General features: G+C 47.1%; 1 protein-coding gene across 3 annotated transcripts in view; it reads left to right on the forward strand.

Moving 5' to 3' along the window:
* The window catches only part of LOC134445930 (atos homolog protein B), a 41,754-nt gene extending 20,577 nt beyond the window's left edge, over positions 1–21,177 (forward strand). For 2 of the 3 annotated variants that reach the window (XM_063195090.1, XM_063195091.1), the window contains 9 exons: positions 5,282–5,540; positions 7,056–7,225; positions 8,296–9,860; positions 14,011–14,069; positions 15,291–15,390; positions 16,391–16,549; positions 17,706–17,774; positions 19,467–19,687; positions 20,101–21,177. In XM_063195090.1, coding sequence (XP_063051160.1) covers positions 8,472–9,860; positions 14,011–14,069; positions 15,291–15,390; positions 16,391–16,549; positions 17,706–17,774; positions 19,467–19,687; positions 20,101–20,254 — 2,151 coding nt within the window. In that variant the 5' untranslated portion in view covers positions 5,282–5,540; positions 7,056–7,225; positions 8,296–8,471 and the 3' untranslated portion in view covers positions 20,255–21,177. Of the gene's footprint in view, positions 1–1,210; positions 1,326–5,281; positions 5,541–7,055; positions 7,226–8,295; positions 9,861–14,010; positions 14,070–15,290; positions 15,391–16,390; positions 16,550–17,705; positions 17,775–19,466; positions 19,688–20,100 lie in introns of those variants that run through there. The other variant, XM_063195092.1, reaches the window with a different exon arrangement.
* The last annotated feature ends 1,034 nt before the right edge of the window (positions 21,178–22,211 follow it).

Here is a 22,211-nt window from a genome sequence, read left to right on the forward strand (position 1 = left end):
CCTGCAAAAAAGACACACATAGGGCTTAAAATAGCCATTCAACAGACACAGACACACGCACACATACACACACGACACAAAGTCTTTAGTTGCTCAATCTCTTTCTCTTGTCTCTTTCTCTCTGTCTCTCCATCTCTCTCTCATTTTCTATTTTTCTATGTTGTCATGCAGTTAGTGTAAGAATATCAGAGCACATACACACACGCACACACATATGCTCTCCCATCCTCTCGATTACCGTTTGAACAGACTGACTAAGGGGTATCCTGACGAGGGGCCTGGCGAGGGGTTTGGGGTGCAAGGATGGCTGGCTGGCTGGCTGGCTGGCTGGCCCTGCTTTGAAATCAAAGGCCCTCGCCTGCGTCACTGTCGTTGGCACCATTTCCCACTCTGGGTGGCGTGAAATAGTGTCATTAAGCCCTGATGAGGGGCACGCTGCCATTACGTTTTTTATCTCCAACAAATAGGTCATTTCAGTGGGGTTTTATTTTAGGGAAAGTGTACTTTTCTATTCTACTATTTACTATTGGTTGATCTTCCATTGCCTTGTGGAGTTCTCACTAGTGGATTTCTCACTGCCGCACTATGCAGTGATTTGCGCAGGTGGCCCTTGGGGCTGGGCTGGGCTGGGCTGGTGCTTACGAATAGGCTTCACTTGTGCTTTTGTTACTGTCTGTATAAGTGTATATTTTGTTACTGTCTGTAACATTTGCTTTTGTTGCTGTCTGTATAAGTGACTTATAAGACCCAAATCCCAATAATAAGACCCAAAGGTGTGTATTCACACATATCCAGTTTGTTGCCAGTAAAGCCTATATTATTGATGGTTGTAATAAGGAACCAGTAGCCCCTTGGTTTTGCTCAACACGCTACTTATACGTCACTTTTACAGGTAGTAATTAGGCATGTATCAGTGGCCAACGTGAACCGTGTTCTAAAGTCTTGCCATGTTTTCTTGCCTTGTGTGATTCTTGCGAGATAGCTGGAGCTAGTGTGTCATGGCAGTGTGATGTTTGGCAGTGCTACTGCAGGTGGCTCATGGGGCTGGGTGTCAGGGTTCACAGGTCATGTTAGGGATGGGCTGTTGGGGCTGTGCCTAGGGACATCCCTCATTAGCCCCTTGCTACCATAGTGACTATAAATACCCCTTTACCCCTTTACCCCTTTACCCCTTTACCCCTGTCTTAACTGCCCCTCCCCCAACACTCACCTGCCTCCCCCGGATAACTCCCTCTCTCCCTCTCCCTCCCTCCCTCCCTCTTCCCTGTCTCTCTGAGGACCCCATCTGTCTTCTCTATTCTGGAGCTAAGGGACTTTGTGGGACTGTGTGTGTGGGGGGTACTGTGTGTGTGTGTGTGTGTGTGTGTGTGTGTGTGTGTGTGTGTGTGTGTGTGTGTGTGTGTGTGTGTGTGTGTGTGTGTGTGTGTGTGTGTGTGTGTGTGTGTGTGTGTGTGTGTGTGTGTGCGTGTGACTCTGCATGCATGCAAGTGTCTTCATTCTACAACAGTTTAACGCTTGTATGCATAAATACCATATGTTCTTGTTCATTTCATGTCTGACATACATGGAGCCTCTGTATGTGACATAACTTAATGAAGGGCAATTGCTGTGAATGTGTCAGTATCGTCAATCTACATTCTATATAGTATATCTGTGTGTGCGCGTGTGTATGTGTGCATGGAATGGATGCTTGTGTGTGTGTGAGCTTTGTGTGTGTGTGTGTGTGTGTGTGTGTGTGTGTGTGTGTGTGTGTGTGTGTGTGTGTGTGTGTGTAGTACTGTGTGACAGTGACATTTCTGCTTGTTTGGAAACACTGGAAACCAGATTATTTGCTCAGTATCCACAAGTTCAGTTCAGTTAGAAAAGCCTGGCAAAAACAGTTCAGTTATTGACTGCAACACTTGTTTGTGGCAGTGTGTGTGTGTGTGTGTGTGTGTGTGTGTGTGTGTGTGTGTGTGTGTGTGTGTGTGTGTGTGTGTGTGTATGTGTGTGTGTGTGTGTGTGTGTGTGTGTGTGTAAATGTGTATCGATGCTCAGTGGCCCACCACGTTTGTCCGTGAACTGTTTTTGACAGTGACATAACTTTATTGGTCAGCTCCGCTCAGCTGTGCACTGGGACAGCGCGAGTGCCGAGGCTGACCCACTTTTAGTCACAATGTGACTTTCGGTGATGTCACACAAGGTGGCGAGCCAAGTTAGCTGTGCTATCTCTCTGTGTCCCCATGCCGCCTCTCCTCCCTCAACCAGTTTCCTCCCATCGCTCTGTCTCTCTCTCTATCTTGCACACATTCTCTCTCTCTCTCTCTCTCTCTCTCTCTCTCTCTCTCTCTCTTTATCTGGCTTGAGTCAGTCGCTGTAGATAGGACCTTGTGTAACCTCGTCCGTCCAGTATCTCGTCCAAGAAGCGGCCTAGCCCACAGTTGAAATGTGTTTGGCTGTACTGGGCTCGTTAGGCCGCACAGCCATAGCCTTGGTAGGCTGCATAGCCATAGCCTTGGTAGGCTACATAGCCATAGCCTTGGTAGGCTACATAGCCATAGCCTTGGTAGGCTACATAGCCATAGCCTTGGTAGGCTACATAGCCATAGCCTTGGTAGGCCGCACAGCCATAGCCTTGGTAGGCTGCATAGCCATAGCCTTGGTAGGCTACATAGCCATAGCCTTGGTAGGCTACATAGCCATAGCCTTGGTAGGCTACATAGCCATAGCCTTGGTAGGCTACATAGCCATAGCCTTGGTAGGCTACATAGCCATAGCCTTGGTAGGCTACATAGCCATAGCCTTGGTAGGCTACATAGCCATAGCCTTGGTAGGCTACATAGCCATAGCCTTGGTAGGCTGCATAGCCATAGCCTTGGTAGGCTACATAGCCATAGCCTTGGTAGGCTGCATAGCCTCACTTGAGCTTGGCTCTCCTACACAGACAGAAACAGGGCCATCCCCATTCCTAGGCCCTAACTAATGTGGAAAATGTATTTTGGTCATAGTGCTTGCTATGTGTGTGCCAAGCCAATATGGGAGTTGCACGCACGGTGCTGCTGTTGCTTGCAGAGGCAGCTGTTGCCATTTTGGGTGACAACAGAGTAGACCATGACACATTATCTGGAAACGACGGCCCGGCCTGCATGGCATTGACGTAATTGACTCTTGAGGAAGTTGCTAAAAATGTGTCATCTACTGAGGCAAGGCCACCTTTTTGGCTTGCCATACTTGCCACTTGAGGAAACAGAATATAGGCTATTCTGGTCGGGATTTTAAATACACCAAGCACTGCGTGTAAACATTGAATATTTCGCTTGGCATTAACACAGGCTTTTGACAGAGCTACTGCATTTTGACTATTTCTCGCCATTGCGTTGCGTAAGCAATTTACTGTATGCATGGGTTTTTATCAGCAATTGCCCCACTCCTTTCCTGCAAGTGGCACACGGTATTACAGACTAAAAGGTCTGCCAGTAGTTCTTCTTCTTTTGTCTGTCTCATTACCCAACGAGCCACATTCTCATGTGGAGATTGAAGGTTTTTTGCGGGTCTACAACAGAAGCTCAATAACAATCTATGCACAAAATAGGGCTGTTAGGATGGTACTGCGCCTAATCCATCTGCAGGGCAGGGCCTCTGACAGCTTTGGCTGAGCCCAGGACAACGTCATCTGAAAGGGCCCCCCAGCCCAATGCATACAATGTAATGACGGCCCAATTCTGGGGCCCCCTATCTCCCCAGGCCCGGGACACTGTCCCCTTTGTCCCCCCCTTGTCAGCACCCCTTCTGTTGGGGCCTGGCCTAATGGCTCTACATGGTCCATGTTTTGGTCACACAAAAAAAGACTCATGTTAGTCAGGGGCATCTTCAATCACATGTTGTCAATTTAGTCCTTTGGTCTCGTCTGCTTAAACGGATTCTATGATCAGCTGATGTGAGGCTCCAGTGGATGGATTGCGGCCAGGTAAACATAAAGCAGCTTTGTCCCCAGTTACGCTGTAGTCAGGGCCGCTGACAGCTTTGGCCGGGCCCGGGACAAAGTCACCTAAAAGCCCCCCACCCCTCTCGACCCCCACCTGATAAATACAATGTAATGAGGGCCCAGTTCTGCCCCCTCCCTCCCTCTCTGGGCCTGGGACAACTGACCCCTTTGTTCCCCACCTGTCATCTTCCTAGGCTGTAATCATCACTTGAATAGCGCCCTTTTAAATCCCATCATCAGTGACTGATTTCCTGACCGGTTCGGTTGTTTGTTGACTGTGGGTGATTGATTAAATCTAATCAGGCCTGGATTGGAGATCATCGGGGCACTCTGTGTGCTCCTTGTGCAGTGATCTGATCAACTTGTCAATGGATTGATCCTCAGCTGCAGAACAGAGATTGCAGCAGTCTCCAAACCTGGCGTTAGCAGAAAGTGAATAGCCCAGGACAGGTTAATGGGTGGTGGGTTTTTTTTGTTTTGTTGGTCTTTTACGACTTTATTTGACAGGACAGTGTGAGAGGTGGACAGTAAGCAAGTGGGGAAAGAGATGGGGAAGGGCTGGCAAAGGACCCGGGCCGGGAATCGAACCCGGGTCAGCTGCATGGTAGACGAGTGCCCTACCGTTTGGCCTCGGCAGGACCTCATAGATGGTGTTTCATGTGTGTATCTTTAGAATGGAAGTGTCTGAGAAATGGTGGGCTATACAATGCGGAGGCACATATGGCAAACATATTGCACTACTGATGTCTATTTGTGGGACCTTCTGCCGGAGACATGTCATCCATATTGCCATCATTCATCGAGGCATTGTGTTTGAGGTGGTGGATCGTTGTGTGAATTGCAGCTGACCTATGCTCTTCTTTTCTCTCTCTCTCTCTCTCTCTCTCTCTCTCTCTCTCTCTCTCTCTCTCTCTCTCTCTCTCTCTCTCCCCCCCACTCTCCCTCTTGCCATCCCTAGTTGTACTCTTTGTAATCATTTAGATAGCATATTGCTTATTTATCTAGGCTGTGCTCTTTTTCTTTCACACGGTTTCATTGCTATTGACTGTTTGCCCATGTATGTCATAACGCTATGCTTTCTTTGCCCCGCTTGGAATCAATAAGTAAATCTATCTATCAATCTCTTTGTCTGTCTCCCCTCCTCTCTCGCTCTCTCTCCCTCCCTCTCGCTCTCTCTCTCTCCCTCCCTCTCTCTTTCTCTTTCTCTCTCTCTCTCTCCCCCCCCCTCTCTCTCTCTTTCTGTCTCTCTCTCTCTCTCTCTCTCTTTTCTCTCTCTCCCTCCCTCCTTCTCTCTCTCTCTCTGCCCCCCCTTTAAAGGCCTCGCTCACTGGAATGCCTGAGACGCAATGCAGCCACTGAGGTGCCCCCCACGCCCAGGTGCCCAGGAGGGGCGTGCCAGAGCCAGTACCAGGCCATCGCCGGCCCAGACCCGGAGAACCCGTAGAAGAGAAGAGACCACCACCACCACCCTCCCTCTCGCCGCCAGTAGCACCTGTGTCACCTGTACCACCAGTTCACTACCAGCACTGCCTCTGCGGCTTCAGGCTCTAGCCCCCCATTGACGCTTCGCCCTCGGGTGAGTTACATAGTCGTGTGTATGTCTAATAAACTTACACACACACACACACACACACACACACACACACACACACACACACACACACACACACACACACACACACACACACACACACACACACACACACCAAGTCTTTAGTTGCGCAATCTCTTTGTCTTTCTCTTTTTCTGTCTCAAACCCAAACACACCCCTAATGTGGTCTTGACGTACGTAGCTCCTGTCTGACTCTGTGTTTGTGTCGCGCATTCCATTTCAGAGCAGTATAGTAAAAGTAGAAGTACTCATACAGTATATCTACCTCATTTTGTTACAGTAGAATAGCTGGTGTTTAACACTGTGTAAGATCATGTTGTAGTGTTGTATTTACATCAGTAAGAGTAACTACTTCTATTGTTCTATTGTTCTATTATTCTACACCTCTCTATTGTGTATAATGTGGCAAGTACAGCAGGCTATGGAGTCTGTGCTGCTGTCGTGTGTCTTTGTATGATGACAGAGGCTCAGGAGTTACAAAGGATTTGCACATATTATTGGTTTCTACTAATTTCACAAAAATGACTGCCGCTTACTGTATTTGTAAATTATTTCACAATTTCCTGTCTTTCTGAAAGTAGAATTTGGTTGCACAGCTGTTGTGTTTAGAGGGTGATTAGGCTGTGCTATTTTTTACCACTGCTGATAACCTTGAGGCCATACGTTTCCTGCTGGCTTGAAGGGTGTATCTGTTGCTCCAGTTCCTTTTCACTTTTATTTAACCCCTTAAGACACGGCTTTATACATTTGTTGTTACCAGTATGGTAATGACCAAGTTGTGGTGCATTACTAAAGGGCTTGTGCTGTGTCATAGTATTGTAGTGCTATGGTAGTTACATTTCAATGACTATTACAGCGTGCCACTGGAGGTACGACGTGCATTAAGGGGCTACCTATTTTACTACTACACAGTGTTCCATGTACTATGTTCCCATGTTAAAGGGGTATGCCACTATTTTGGGGCTTATTACAGTTAAAATCGTTGGGCAGGGTTTATAAAGGTGGTAAAGTGTCTTATTTTTCATGTTAAGCGTTGTCTTGCTTTAAGACAAGTAAAAAGAGGGAATATGTCGCTAAGCTAGTGAAAGTCAATGTATCCATGTAGCATGCTATAATGCTACACGGATACATTGACTTTCACTAGCTTAGCGACATATTCCCTCTTTTAACTTGTCTTAAAGCAAGACAAGGCTTAACATGAACAATAAGACAATTTACCACCTTTATAAACCCCAGCCAACGAGTTCAACTGTATTAAGCCCCAAAATAGTGGCATACCCCTTTAACTTGTGTTGTTATTCAGGGGTGTTTCTTTTCTTATCTTTTTACTTTTACATCTTGATCTAGTTTATATCTTTTTAATGTATGGAAAGATCACAGTTGTTTGATGTGTGCTGTATAAAATAACCACTGATACATAATGCTAGATATTATGCTAAACATTTTTGGGTTTGGCTTTTTTTCCTTTTGCCTTTCCAGACGGCCTGTCCGGGGAATGCTGTTTGTTGGTGTTCGGAGGGCAGGGCAGTGTTGGGCATGGGTGCGCTCCTCAGGGTGTAGCCTGGGGCCACGGGCACTGCACAGCTGCTACTGGGACATACACACGCACGACAGCCTGGAGGGCATCGTCACACCACCACAACACACAGGTGGGTGGGTGACATCACATCTCTGTAGTAGACTAGTCTCTGGACTCATCATCAACCATCTTGGTGACACATTGAGAGTATATTCTATGTACTCTCAATGTGGTGACATCTTCAGACGGCTATTTTGGCTTAAAACAACCTTCAAATAATGTGTCATTGATTTCTAGCTTTATTATGTGTTGAGATAAGTAATAAAGACACATGAGATTAAATGGTGACACACACTGCAGGGTGGACTCCCCCAGGACATTATCAGGCCTTATACAGTACTTGGCAGCCATCTTAGGAAAGCCCAGGCTCTCTGTTTTGGGTTAATCTTGGGTCAACTCACAGGCGGGGGATAGGACATCTAGACATGAGTAATGACCTTCTACTGTAGACTAGAGAAGCACTTGGCTGCCATCTTGGAAATGCTCTTGAAGCATCGATTTTGTGTTACAGAACTTCTGTTACACAAAATCGATGCTTCAAGAGCATTTCTGTAACTGAAGTATATATTTTTGAAGTTCTTTAAAATAATGTTTTTGTAATGTTTGAGTGTTTTTTTCATCTTATGACCGGGTGAATAGCACTTCTGAATTTCTGTTGGTCCTCTCCGTGAGCTTTATCCGCTTAAGATAAGTTTGGAGAAGTGGACCATTTATCTGTAGTTTAAATAATTTAAGAGAAAGACCCCATTACAACCTGTTAGGTGGGGAGATTTCTTAATATTCCACTGAAGATGGATTATACTGTATTACTATTACCTGTACATATTGTTTTTTCCACCAGATGACCTGTCTAGATTGATGTGAATCAATCCATTGCCCTATTACTGTATTGTGTAGTTAAGTGGTGGAGTAAAGGCCATGTAATAACTTGCACGCCGCATCTCAGTTTGATAAACCTTTGTGTTGGTAGATTTAAAGGTATTCATGGTACTAATAGTTGAATGGTTATATTTTCTTAAAACACATTCTACGTTCTGCATTCTACATTCTACGAGTCTACGTGTTACCATTATGCAGTGTGCTATATAAACAAAATTGACTTGCCTTGACTCGACTAACATAATTTTCTCCTTACCAAAGGTGCCATAGAGCCAGGCACCGTGGAGAGACTGCTTGGCTAACTGCAGTGGAGCATTTGTACAGGCTTCCACCTCCTCTGAGCAGAGACTCTGGGCTCAAGCTCTTTTGCACTTTCCACAAACTCTCATCACAATAATAACTCTCGAGACGTGTACATAAGCTGAGAGAGAGAAGCCATGCGTCACATCCACGTCGAGCTGGCTCGCAAGGAGCCCACGGTCCAGCTCCCGGCAAAGGAGGGGGACCTACCACCGCCGACCAGCACCCCGGCCGACGGTCACGATCTCGGGGTGGCGCGACCCGGCGGGGTGCCCAGACCTTTCGGAGATCAGGAGATCCGCATGCAGAAGGTGTACCAGCTGTCCATCTTCTCCCAGAGAGGAGGCTACCTAGGGGAGGTGCCTGGAGAGTCCCAGCAGCGAGGCACCCGCGTGGGCCTGAAGAGGGGCCTGGAGGACCCGGTGACTCCCATAGCTCAGAAGAGGTTACACGAGGCCGGTCAGGAGGAGGCGAGGGAGGAGGTGGCCGGTAAGGAGGAGGAGGAGCAGCAGGAGGAGGATGGGGAAGACATGCAGGGGGAGGTGCTGTGCGGCTCCACGTCTGTGGACTCCTACTATGTCCGTTCGCCAGGGGCGGCGTCTCCCACCGCTGCCACCCTCACCACCGCAGCGAAAACATCCCCACCCCGATCACCGCCCTCGCAATCACTCTCCCCCACCCACACCTACGCCCCACCTTACCCCTCCCGCCGGCCGGCCCAACACAACCACGACCGGCCGGTGCCTGACCCCTGGGCCCCTCTATCGCCCAAGTCTCCCCCCATGGTGGACCCCCATGGCTCCCCCCACGGCTACCGCTCCAGCGACCCCTCCGGCTCCTCCTCACCGGTGCTGAGCCCCGAGCCTCCACCCGCAGGAGACGCCCCGGCCTGCTCCATCGGCTCTCCTCCGCACAGCAACGGCTCCAGTAACGGATCCAGCAACGGATATAGCAATGGCTCCAACAACGGATATAGCAATGGCTCCAACAACGGATATAGCAATGGCTCCTCCAGCAACGGCAATGGGTCGTTGATGGCATCGGTGGCCGAGCAGGGAGCCTCCTCCTGGTTGGTGTCCTCCCGCAGCCCCAGCCCCCCGTACCCCCACTCGCCCCCATCCTCCTCCTCCAGCCCCAGGAGGTTCCTGGAGGCCATGGAGTGGAGCACCGGCCTGGAGTCCTCTCCACCACCCAGGACTGCAGACCACCGGGGGGCCTCCTCCCCTACCACCTCCTCCACCCACGGCGGCGTGCCATCCACGGAGAAGACCCCCGTGGACCCGCGGGCGTTCCTCAACGGGACGTACTCCTCCAACCCGTCGGCGCCGTGTCCCGCCAAGAAGAAGCTGCTGTCGTCCAGCGACACGGCCGACTCGTGCTCGGAGGACGAGGGCCCGTCGACGTCCAAGAGGAGCCGGCTGGCGCTGCTGGCCCCAGGACTGGGCCTGGCCTCCTGCCGCAGCACCGACGCCAAGGCCGCCCCCTTCTGGAACCACCTGCTGCCCTCCGCACGACAACACCACAAGGTGAGAACAATATACTACGCCATATATGGTGTATTGTACTGTATATGGTATGATATGTCATTAAATACTGTAGTATATATGGTGTGTATGGTATATTATATACAGTATATCACCCATCCTCAGCACGCCAACGCCACAAGGTGAGAACAGTGGCGCATCTGATCCGCCAGAGGCACATCTTGTCACTAGGCTAAGCAGCCAGGCAGCCGTTTGGCAGCTCCTAGATGCTGAATAACAGCTCACATGTGACAATTTTGTTTAAAAAAAAATTCATTACTTTCAATTTTCGCTTGGGACCTCAGCTGACCCTGGAGTCGCGTCTGCATACTGACTTAACACATAGTGCATATAATCTGGTGCCCTGTGCATGTCAGCACCCACAAGGTGAGAACCATAGTACAGTCACATAGAGACACTGCCCTCTGTTACGCCAATATACGATAAGTGTTGTCACCTGCCCCATAGTGGAAGAATTACCGCAGAAATACACCTACCGCGACAAGAGCGAGGCGAGCGACGGAAGTAATTGACTTTGTATTGAGTCGCGCGACAAAAGCGATTCTGGAGACTAGAGCGATTTGCGTGACGAGCGCGACAGTTTGAAGTTGAAATCCTCTCAACTTTCTATGACGCGGTTCGGCGACAAGCCGCGACAGCCAATGACTGTATAGAGGTCAGTGACCACAGGCAATGGGAATGCTTGAATGCTTTGCCTTCTGCCTGTACTGACATACTCTAGTCTCCTCAATCGCTCCTATCGCTTGCTGCTGCACTCTGTCGCTTGAATCGCATCGCGCCTGGTCTATTCGTGCGGTTATACTTATTGGTCAAGGGCATTATATGCAGAGTAGAGTAGCATACAGAGGAGATGCTTTGCCAAAGGAAATGAAGATATCTACCATCATGTTACGAAATGATGTCACACAAATCTATTCTTGACTACTGGGAAAACAGTGGAATGGAAGGTTGGCAGAGCAGTGCTCCACACTTTATCAGAACCGATGTGCGGAGGCCCTAACTCTTCCACTGTACCGGGTACCACAAAATAGGAGAGGAACCACAATCACAGCACAAAAAGGGGAAAGACGACTCCAACACTGTCTGACTGCTCTAACTAAGTCAAGTCAGGTCAAGTCAATTGGGGTTTATTGTCATTTCAGCCATACACAAAGTGCATAGGAAGAGAAAAGCAGGTCACATTTCACCGGGTTCTTTGTTCATTGGTTGTACACACAAACCGTAGACAGTGATGGCATACAAAGACCGTATTTGGGAATATAAAGAGAGTGACATTCACACTCGCACTGTGGAGACAGGAGTGGAGATGATCCTAAAAGGAAGCAATGGCCAAAAGAAAACAAAGCTGAAATCTTCCGAGAAAGGTACACTGTAAAACATTGCAGCCAGTTAAGCGTAAAAAAAGTAAGTTGCCCTACCCTAAGTTTGTCAGTTAACTCAACTTGAGAAAGCCTAGAGCTGAGATACGTAAGTCTCAAACTGAGTCAGTCAACTATTTTTTTACATTTATTTGGCTGCAATGTGTTACAGTGTATAGGGACCTGTGTGGGTATGTGTAAGGCAGAAAGGCAGACAGAGGTGATCCTACAAGCCCCTGCCATGGCCCCACCGTGACAAAAACGTCACCTCAAACGATAAGACACTTATAACATACATCAACTACCGGTAATCAAAACGTTAATAACATACTTTATGAATGCAATAGTGTGGTCACGACACAGAATTAAGTTGTAATATATATCATAGGCAGCGCTAATTCACAATATTTGTGATGTTATCGGGATGGGGGGTTTCGCGATGTTGCCGTCCCCTCGCAAGTGCTGCCTGGACTATGTCCAATCAGCCTGCCCCTAAGACTGTCTCTGGAAACAGGAATGTCCAGGCAAAGAGAGTGATACAGGTAACCGTGCTATTTGTCTTGCCTGTCGGAGCCAAGTCAAGTCAGACCAGGTCAAGTCAAATTGGTTTCATTGTCATTTCAGTCAGCCGCATACAAGGTTACATAAGGAGACAAAGCAACGTTTCACTGGGGACAATAATTGGTGAAACTGTAGACGGAGACCGTGCATGCATGTAATGACTGTAGTTGGGAAAATAAAGAAAGTGGCAGTCACGTTGTGGAGGCAGGAGTGGACATGATGATCATTGGCTTAAAAAAACGTAAGCTGGCCAATTCTTCCGAGAATGATTTAGAGACCTGTGTGGGTGTGGGGAGATGTGTAACGGCTGTGATACATGTAAGCGAATTCCACCCGCTTTCAACCTGCTCGCTCGCCTTGCGTGGTGACGTAGCATCGTTTACCGGTCAAATTAGCTTAGCTTAGCAAATGCTGTGGTCAAACAACCGTCTCTCTTCAATCACAAACACTGTATGTACAAATAAAAATGATGAAACAGGAGCGAATATATTGGTCACCTTAACCCAAGTGTCATTTATTTTAAAACCATCTGTGAAAAACGATCGGCAGATTTGACACCACCGAAATCAAAACAGCCTCCATTTTTAATATCCCAGTAGTGCTGGTGACGCACGTGACGTCATGGCGTTGAAAGCTCTCCCATTGGTTAACGCTTCGCGGTGCCGCTACATTTTTCAGCCAAGCTCAACTTTCTCGCCTTGCTCGCCCACCGCCCGCCACTCTCGCTTCCCTACGTCACCACCTCTCGCCTCGCTGCCGCGTCCCAACGGAAAATAATGGAACGCCACGCTTCTACCGCTTTGGAAGCGCCCTTGTAAATTGGGCGTAAGGCAGAATGACACATAAAGAGCCCGGAATGGCCAGGGATACGTGAAAGAGAGCGCATGGTTCAAACTCTTTTTCTTTTTTTCCCCCCTCTTTTCTTTTTTTCTATTTTCTTTTTTGTCCCAGCGCTGAAATGAGCTGTAGTCCAGAATAAAGCCCATTGAGCGGCGTCCATTGTTTGGCAGGTGTGCCCTCGCGCACCACCTCACAGAATGCACCGCTCTTTCTGGGTGCCCTGTCCTGTGCTGTGCTGCACTGTCCTGTCCTGTGGGAAACACAGAACACGGAGCCCATTCTGTTCCAGAAAGACTTACAGGGGGGCTGTTGGCCAGAGAGAGCTGATGCAGTATGTCTTTCATTTCCAGCATTGCTGCTGCTGTTGCGCTGGTGGTGGACTCAGTGCTACCGCGCGTGATAGAGGGACAGGGGACTAGAGGCACCGGGCAAGACCCTGTGTGGGTGAAACCACGATACAAAAGGGGAAGGTTAACAAGTTTGAGCTAGCGACAGGGATAGATAGGAACAGGGGGAAAGCACAGAGGACAGGCAGAGATAGGCCCAGGGTAGCCACTCTAGTCTTAGAGAATACAGAAAGACAGAGAGAGGGAACAAGAGAGAGATAGAGAGAAGAAAAGCGTGTGAGAGAGAGAGATAGAGACAGTGGCTGGGAGGGAAAGAGAGAGCTCGATCATGCCCTGTGGTGCTGAGGTGAGGTGGATCGCGAGGCCTAGCTGACACACAGCCACAGCGGGTGCCAATGGGCAGCTTAGACTATAGCTTTAGCTGGGAACCGGACGACACACCTACACAACCCGTAAGTCAAGCCAATGAATGAAAAAAAAGTGTTGAACAAAAACTAAATGATAAAAAAATATATAACATTTTATTATTCCTTTCAATGAAATTGTTGAATTGTTTTGCCGTGTTTTCTTCAATGGGTATTTTTTTTAATTATTATTATTATTAGTATGCAGTTTCACTCAGGTAGTGCTCTTATAATGTATGCTTATTCAGCTCCTGTTTGCACCTGTACAATTACTTTCCTATTACTTTTATGTGTTGCGTCAGATTAAACCACCTGCTACATGGAATGGGATGTACAAATAATGGTTTGGCTAATGTTCAAATGATATGTACACTGGAGGTCTGACACTTGCTTTTTTATTTCCACTGCCGGTTTTCTGGTAAGCCTACAGCTCGACACAGTAAGACTCGGCCGCCACTTTTTGCTTTTAGATTGAGCTGTGTCGTGCCCAATCGAAAAGCAAAAAGTGGTGGCCGAGTCGCGCTGTGTCGAGCTGTAGGCCTACCAGAACATCGTCAGTCGGAAAAAGGCAGCTGTGTACTGTATGTTTCAAGTGTTAAGTGGCTGGCCTTGTCTTTTGCAGGGCGCCACAGACTGTACAAGAGCTGGAAGAAGACTAAAATCTGGGATCAGGCTCAAATCGTAAGTTTCCTCTCCGAATTGTCTGACTGTATGAAAAGATTATTTAGGAAAGTACCTTTTCAACTACTGTCCTGAAAGTACCCTTTCATCTCCTTCAACTCCTTCAGACTCAGTCACCTAGTTTGGCATTGTAAATTCTATGTTTAGCTATGTTCAGTTTAATTAGAGCTCAATGACAATGCAAAGACAGTTTTAGAATTATGGTGATATTTTTGAAGCGTCAGTACTGAAGGCTATGCAAAAGACATACACAAAATAGTTGCAATTGCTTGCTAAAATGTCTCGTGCAAGTAAGATTTTATGGATGTAATCATGTTTGCCTTCAAAAGACTGTTCACATTCAGAACTGATGAATTTTCTTTGAGCAGTTTGCACACGAAAGAAAGAGTCCATCAGGTTATGTTGGTGCTTACGTATAAGAAGCGTCACATGTGAATGCTTTTTGCAATCTTGAGTGAGAATTGAGGATTATTTTAAATCAATGTTTTTGTGCTGACAGTTCCGGGCTCTTGTACTGTCATGTCACATTTCTGAAAGCTTCAATCATATCTCCACAGTCTGCAGTAAAGCCCTTAGCATAGCCACGCTGGTGATGAATAGCTCATCTATTTTTAATTTTCACTCTTGCCAATCAACCCCTTTGCGCCTCTCGTTTTCCTAAGGAGGTTTTAAGTTAAGTTATTGGCTGTTATCTATTACTGTAGTTGCCAAAGCATTTGACTGTGCATGATACAAAATGTCTGTAACATGAAGCAGGTGTAAGACTTACTTTCTACTTTAAAAAAATTCCAGTGGTGCCCACACAGACCACACCTCTCAAATATAGACAAATGTATCATGATATAAATAGGCCAACTGTATAATGAACATAGTTAGCAAAATAATGTGATTTGGCAACAACTGTGCTAGCAACGATAACTGATGATTCGGGGAGCATAGATTTTGCCCTGTATTCAAGCCTTATACACACACTGCATGTGGAGAAATATTTATGTACAGTATTTGAAATCACACTGGACAGGCAGGATTTAAACATCTAGCCACTAAAGGTCTATAGCTGATCACTTGTTTGCTTTTACTGTATTATCCAAGATGCATGTTCATTGGTTGTACATTAATGACCAATTTACTAATTCATTTATGGGCATTGGCTGTTGCTGTGGTTGTCATCCGCTACTTAAAGACATGATTGACCCTTGTGTGTTCTGATGTCCTTGCCAGTCGCCAGCTGCGTAGTGGCCGGCGGACAGAGAGCTGCCACTCCACCAGATCCGTCTGGCCCTCCGCTTCCATCAGCCGATCCCTCCTGGGCAACTTTGAAGTATGACTCTCACACACTCTCACACACTCGCATTCACTTTTTACATGAACCTTCACAGGCATGCAGTCACATACTCAAACGCACATTTGCACGCATTTAAGGAGTCACACCTAAACACAGACACACACACACACACACACACACACACACACACACACACACACACACACACACACACACACACCACACACACACACACACACACAGATGAAGACCGCCACACTTGCATACCTGAGAAGTCAGACATGTCATCTCACAAATACACATACACATTGGTAGATAAGCAATGTACTTCACCTCTTAAATGCCATCAAGCAGTTAAAAAAATGTAGATATTTTATCATTTTAATTTCAAAATATCTTCCACAGCCTTTCGCCAGTTGGTCTTTAATTCATCCATCCATGTTGGCAGGGTAGGGTGGGGGCATATTTATCAGTGGCGCTAAAAGGCCTATTTGTTATGAGGGACATCTGGAAGCTCTTATGTCACATTAGCAAACCACAGTGTCCCGGCGGTGCCCCTGACGACAGCAGCACAGCTGTGCTAGCCACAGAGCTAGTTAGTAGCACTTCTAGCAGCGCAGCTATTAAATATGAAACCAAGGGCAATTATGGCAATCTAACCACTTTGTGTGTACCACTGGAAATGGCACGAGTAAATGAAAATGAATGGCACCTATTGAAAGTGGCGCTATATGCAGACCTATTGCCCTTTGTATCAAGATGAAAGATTGAAAGATGTTTGAAGGTTGCGAGTCATTTGACTTTGACTGGCGGCCATCTTAGTTTCTGCTTTGGCATCAACTGGCAGCAGTGCTGACAACAATTGGTGCTAACTCACTTTTGTTTTTGTTGTGTGTATCTGTGGGTGTGTGTGCGTGTGTATCTGTGTGTTCATGTATGTGTGTGTTTGTGTGTGTGTGTGTTTGTCTGTGTGTTTGTCTGTGTGCGTGTACGTGTGCGTGTGTGCGCGCATGTGTGTGTGCATGTGTGTGAGCAGGAGTCCATGCTAAAGGGCCGCTTCTCCCCGTCGGGTCGTATCGAGGGCTTCACGGCGGAGATCGGGGCCAGCGGCTCCTACTGTCCCCAGCATGCCACCCTGCCTGTCCAGGTCACCTACTACGACATCTCCGAGCACAGCGCACCCTCGCCTTTCCTAGTAAGTCCCCCTGTGTGTGTGTGTGTGTGTGTGTGTGTGTGTGTGTGTGTGTGTGTGTGTGTGTGTGTGTGTGTGTGTGTGTGTGTGTGTGTGTGTGTGTGTGTGTGTGTGTGTGCGCGTGCGAAGGTGTGTGACTATTATGGTATTTCAGAGCACATTGCACAGTCATCTATCCGTGTGCGTGTGCGTGTGTGTCTGTGTGTGCTTCTGCAGGTTATGTGCGAGTGTATGTGGGACGACATGTCACCATTTCTAAGCACAGTGCACCTTAATCTTTCCTTGTGCATGCGTCCGTGCCAAATATGTGCAAATTGTATACATTTGTCATGCCACCCTGCTCTCTGCGTTCCCCTGCTATGTAAACCACCGTATGTCCTTTACTCCCCTGAGAGCCTGGAAGTGTAGTTGGAGTGATGGCAGAGTAAACGGCATGTCCTTGGCCCAGTTGCTCCTCAGCCACAGCACACTACGTAACACAGTGGCACTGCATTATGATAACTTGGCAAGATGTAACACGTTGTGTTATGACAGGCCTATATTATTTAATGATGTAACGACGACAAATTTGTCATAAATACTGGATTACATGTAGGGGAAAATGTATGTAAGTGTGAAACATGGTTGTAATGTATTACACCGTCTGATTATTACAAAATGCTGTGTTGGTATATAATGTACTGTAGTGAAAAAGTACATACGTTATTATTAATAAGTAATGTTATTTGCTTTTTCTCTCTGCACCATTAATAACCCTCTAGGTTTGGGTGTATTGTGGCACTACACGCTAGTGTGCCTTAGCATATCTAGCAGCGTTGCTCTTGCCCATGAGGACCCAGGTTCAAATCCAGCCTGGGTCATTTTCCAACTTTACCTCCTCTCTCTCTCTCTCTCTCTCTCTCTCTCTCTCTCTCTCTCTCTCTCTCTCTCTCTCTCTCTCTCTCACTCACACTCACACTCACACACACACACACACACACACACACACACTCACATACACACACACTCACATACACACACACACTGCATTCCTGTTCCCATCTTCGCTGTCCTATCCGAATGAAGGCTGACGAGCCACAAAACAAATGTGAAATATACGTAAATAATGAAGCAAAAAAAAATAAAACCCACCACTAACCACCTGAATGTCCCCCTGTAGGGTGTCATCTCCCTGGATCAGCTGGGGAAGAAGGGATACAGCGTCCCCAAGACAGGGACCATCCAAGTGGTAAGTCACGCTACTGCTATTTTTTTAAAATAATATATATTTGTAATGACATGACTGTTAAGCTCATTGAGCCGGCCAGCTACTATTAGCGATACTGCTATTATTAAAGAAGGTGCAAAGTGCACACCACAAGAGGAGGTGCTGGCGACTCTGTTACAACACAAGAGCAGAACTGCAGCACACTGCTAGCTAGTTAGCGACAGGTTTAATATTGTGACAATGTTTCAGCCTTCTTGTGACCCGAGGACGGCTATGTGGGTTGAAATGTTTTTTACCTCCGCCAAGGAGGTAATGTTTTCGGTCGCGTTGGTTTGTCTGTCTGTCTGTCTGTCTGTCTGTTTGTTTGTTTGTTTGTTTGTTTGTTTGTTTGTTTGTCAGCAGCATAACTCAAAAACTAATCAACGGATTTGTGGAGTTGTTGATAATGACCCAAGGAACAAGAGATTAAATTCGGGTGGTGAACTGGATCACGAACTGGAACCAGGACTTTTAGAAAGATTCTGACAGCAGAATAACTCAAAAACAAATCAAGATTTGGATGAAAATTTGTGGAGTTGTTAGTAATGACCCAATGAACAAGTGATTAAATTCTGGTGGTGATCCGGATCACGAGCCGGAACCAGGACTTAAAAAAAAATCTTCACCATTGCTGGCCTATATATCTAGACGCCTCTAGTGACCAGAAATTGAATTGCGGGGACTCCACAAAAAGAAGGCAGAAAGACTTAGGGTGGTCAAGCATATTCCTTGGCAGAGGTCTCCCCTGTCTGAGTGCTGCTAGTATAACATTTAACACTTAGCTACAACTCGGGGGTGCGCAGCACTTGTTTCTTTCTATAGCCCCATAATACACGCTGTACCATCTGAGGCACACTGTAATAATCATTGAAATGTTAATTGCCATTGTACTACTCTACTATGACATAACACCAGGCCTTTAATAATGGACTACAACTCAGTCATTCCCATGCTTTTAACAACACATTTATAACCCTGTGTTTTAACGGGTTAAGGAGTCATGCTACTACCGTCATCAAGGACATTAGATTCGGTGCCCAAGGTGCTCTTTCTACCCAAACTGCGCTGCTCAAGAGTAGGGTCATTCCTCACAAGCTTAAAGACATTTGGGTAGACTGGTGTCTTCACCAAAGAGCTTGGCTGCTTAACAAAACAAGCTCTAGTCATCCATAACCCTTTAGCAGCGGCACAGACAAGGTAGGCAGACCACGTTTGGCACCGGCACTCTGTCTGCTGCCATTATTCGTAGCTATGGCAACAGTGACACATACACACACACACGCGCACACAGAGGCACACCCAGGCCCAGGGGTCACATGATGGAGTAGTTAATCGCCTGATTAATGCCTCTGCTATTAACAACATCAGAGTGATAAGATTAGATTAATGTGTTGGCACAGCTCAGGACACATGATAAGGAAGTTGTTTGCAGCATCACAGTATGCATATGCATTGTACAAGTTAATTGTTTTATACTACTTGATATTTTATGTTGTTTTTAAGCACCGGGAGCATCTGCACTGTACACATTTTGTTGTACCTGTATAATGACATTCATTCATTCATTCATTCATTCATTCATTCATGTGTGTACGTGCATGCATGCCTATGTGGGTGTGTGTGTGTGTCTGCGTGTGCAACACTGATTCAAATGTCCACATCTCTCCTCTGCAGACCTTATTCAACCCCAACAAAACTGTGGTCAAGATGTTCCTGGTCACCTATGACTTCGGGGACATGCCTGCCAATCACATTACCTTCCTGCGACACCGCATCTTCCTGGTTCCCGTGGAAACGGGAGAGGGCTCTGACAGGCCGGGCCCCGCCCACGACACAGCACAGTCACAGGCACAGGCCGACAGGAGGAAAATTCTCTGCTACTTGATACACCTCAGGTGTGTGTGGCTTCTTCTGTAACGTCAATGAGTCATAGAGTCTGTGTGTGTGTGTGTGTGTGTGTGTGTGTGTGTGTGTGTGTGTGTGTGTGTGTGTGTGTGTGTGTGTGTGTGTGTGTGTGTGTGTGTGTGTGTGTGTGTGTGTGTGTGTGTGTGTGTGTGTGTGTGTGTGTGTGTGTGTGTGTGTTTGTGCTTCACTGTGTGCTCTATACTAAAGATTTGTAGCGTTTTGTAAGAAGACAGTCTGTTTTTATTTATCAATTTTATATGGTTTCAGTTTCACATAGTATTTGTTTACAAGAAGAAGATTAATGTTACTAAAACGGAAGAATAAAAGGCTTATTTTACTAAATACTGTACAAATGCTCTCTTTTTTAATTCATCTTATTTTTTTCTCCACTCTCTGATTTCAGATTCCAGAGTTCCAAATCTGGGAAAATCTACTTGCACAATGATATCCGGCTGCTATTCTCCCGTAAGTCCATCGAGGTGGACACCGGGATTCCTTATGAGCTAAAATCGTTCACCGAGGTGCCAAGAAACCCCAAGTACTCCCCGCGCGTCTGACGCTTGCCAGCACTGCCCGGTGCAGGGGGCGGCAAACCCCACACACACTGAGAGAAAAAAACTCCTCGAGAAGACTACAAGGACTCATGGAGGACTAATGCTCACTTGAAAGACTGAATCTTCACAAGAACATACAGTACACATATGCACAACCATACAGTGCATACACATACAGGGACATGCACATCACATAGTGTCCGCACACACATGCGCACACACACACACACACACACACACACACACACACACACACACACACACCAATAAATACAGAGGCAAACACACACAGACATAAATGTTGCACATGCTTATGCACACAGACACACACACACACATACACGCACACACACACAGAACACACACAAATGTGCATATCACACTCACTCATGGAGAGACTCTTGAGTTCAGTGTTTGTGCATGCCTTGTGACTTAACCGAGTTTTCCTTTAGTGCCGTGACTTCACACAGTAAACGTGTCTGCCCTTCAGTCTGTACCCCCTTCCCCCTCCCCAACCCCCCAAACCCCACTCTTAACGGACCAATCACAGCTGCCGTTGCCACGGTGGGATCCAATCAGATATGTAGTGAAATGCTCCATTGACTCTTTCCCATGCGCCTGTCTATGGAGACAAAAAGATAAAAAAAAGATGCTCCACTGAAGTCAGACTGTGTGTGTGTGTGGGGAGAAGGGGTAGGAGGAGGAGGACGGTGTTGAGAATGAATAGACCTTTGAGCGAGCCATGGACTCACTTTCTGCATCCCCGGGTTGTTGTCCTCGGAAAGGAAAAACCATCACGTGGGGCACATGAGGCACAAGCCATGCTACTACTGCATTCCATGGCCGAATGGCAACAGACAACAGACTCTGAAGGACCTTCATCCAGACATGGAGGCATGAGTAACCTTGGATATGGGTGGGGGAGTGAAGGGGGTGGGGGGGGTGGGGGCAGTGGATGGAACCACCACTATTCACCCATGTAAGGGGGTGGGGTGGGGTGGGGCGGAGTGCAATGAAAACAGCAACGACGACAGCAACCACAGGTCCCCTCCACCCCTCCACTTCCCTCCACGACGACAGCAACCACAGGTCCCCTCCACCCCTCCACTTCCCTCCATCTCCTTCCTCAAAAGGAAGTGTCAACAGCGTTGAAGGACCCCCTCCCACCCCCACCCCCACCCCCAACTGCTCTGCAGGGTTCCATTCTATGCTACATACAAACATTAAAGTCCAAACAAGCAAACAAAAGCAACATGTGGGGGGGGCAAGGGTGGGCAGGAGGAAGCAGACACAAGCCGTAGGATTTTAATTTATGTTCGCAATTGTCTTAAACAAGAAAAAAAAACCAAGCAATATGCTGCACAATAGAAGGTGTGATGTTGTTAGCAGGGGGGGGCTGAGCACACTGGATTCAGGACCGGTTGGGCGGGAGGGAGGTAAGAACCGGATTGGCCCAGATCTGAGACCGGATGGGGAGTCTGGAGTGCTTTTGCCTGTAGAAAGGGAGTGTGAGGTGGGAGGGAGGGGAGGTGGAGGGGAGGGGAGAAAGGGATGTTGCTTGGGTTTGGGGTGGGGGTGGGGGTGGGGGGGTGTGTGTGTGGGGAGGTTACTGGGGTATTTAAATGCAAAATAAAGATGTATATGTATATTTAAAAGATTAAACTCTTGCGATGTGCGAAGATGTTCCTCGCTGAATTGTGTATGGTGTTTTGTGAATTACTCGGTTCATACTCTTTTTTTTTCATCATTAATGTGTGACACTACTATTGCACTTGTACTGTATGGAACATCCCCAACAGATGTTCAAGGTGCCTGAAAGTAATGCCACTTGATCTTATCATTGAATCAAAATATTACAATCACATCGTATTGTTTCTTTTGCAGTATGTTTTTCCATATGCCACATGTTGTACATATGTTATCCATTACTGAAAGAGTCAAAGAGGGTAGATAGATAGTT

Source organism: Engraulis encrasicolus, chromosome 3 (genome assembly GCF_034702125.1).
Source record: "Engraulis encrasicolus isolate BLACKSEA-1 chromosome 3, IST_EnEncr_1.0, whole genome shotgun sequence".
Lineage (NCBI taxonomy): Eukaryota > Metazoa > Chordata > Actinopteri > Clupeiformes > Engraulidae > Engraulis > Engraulis encrasicolus.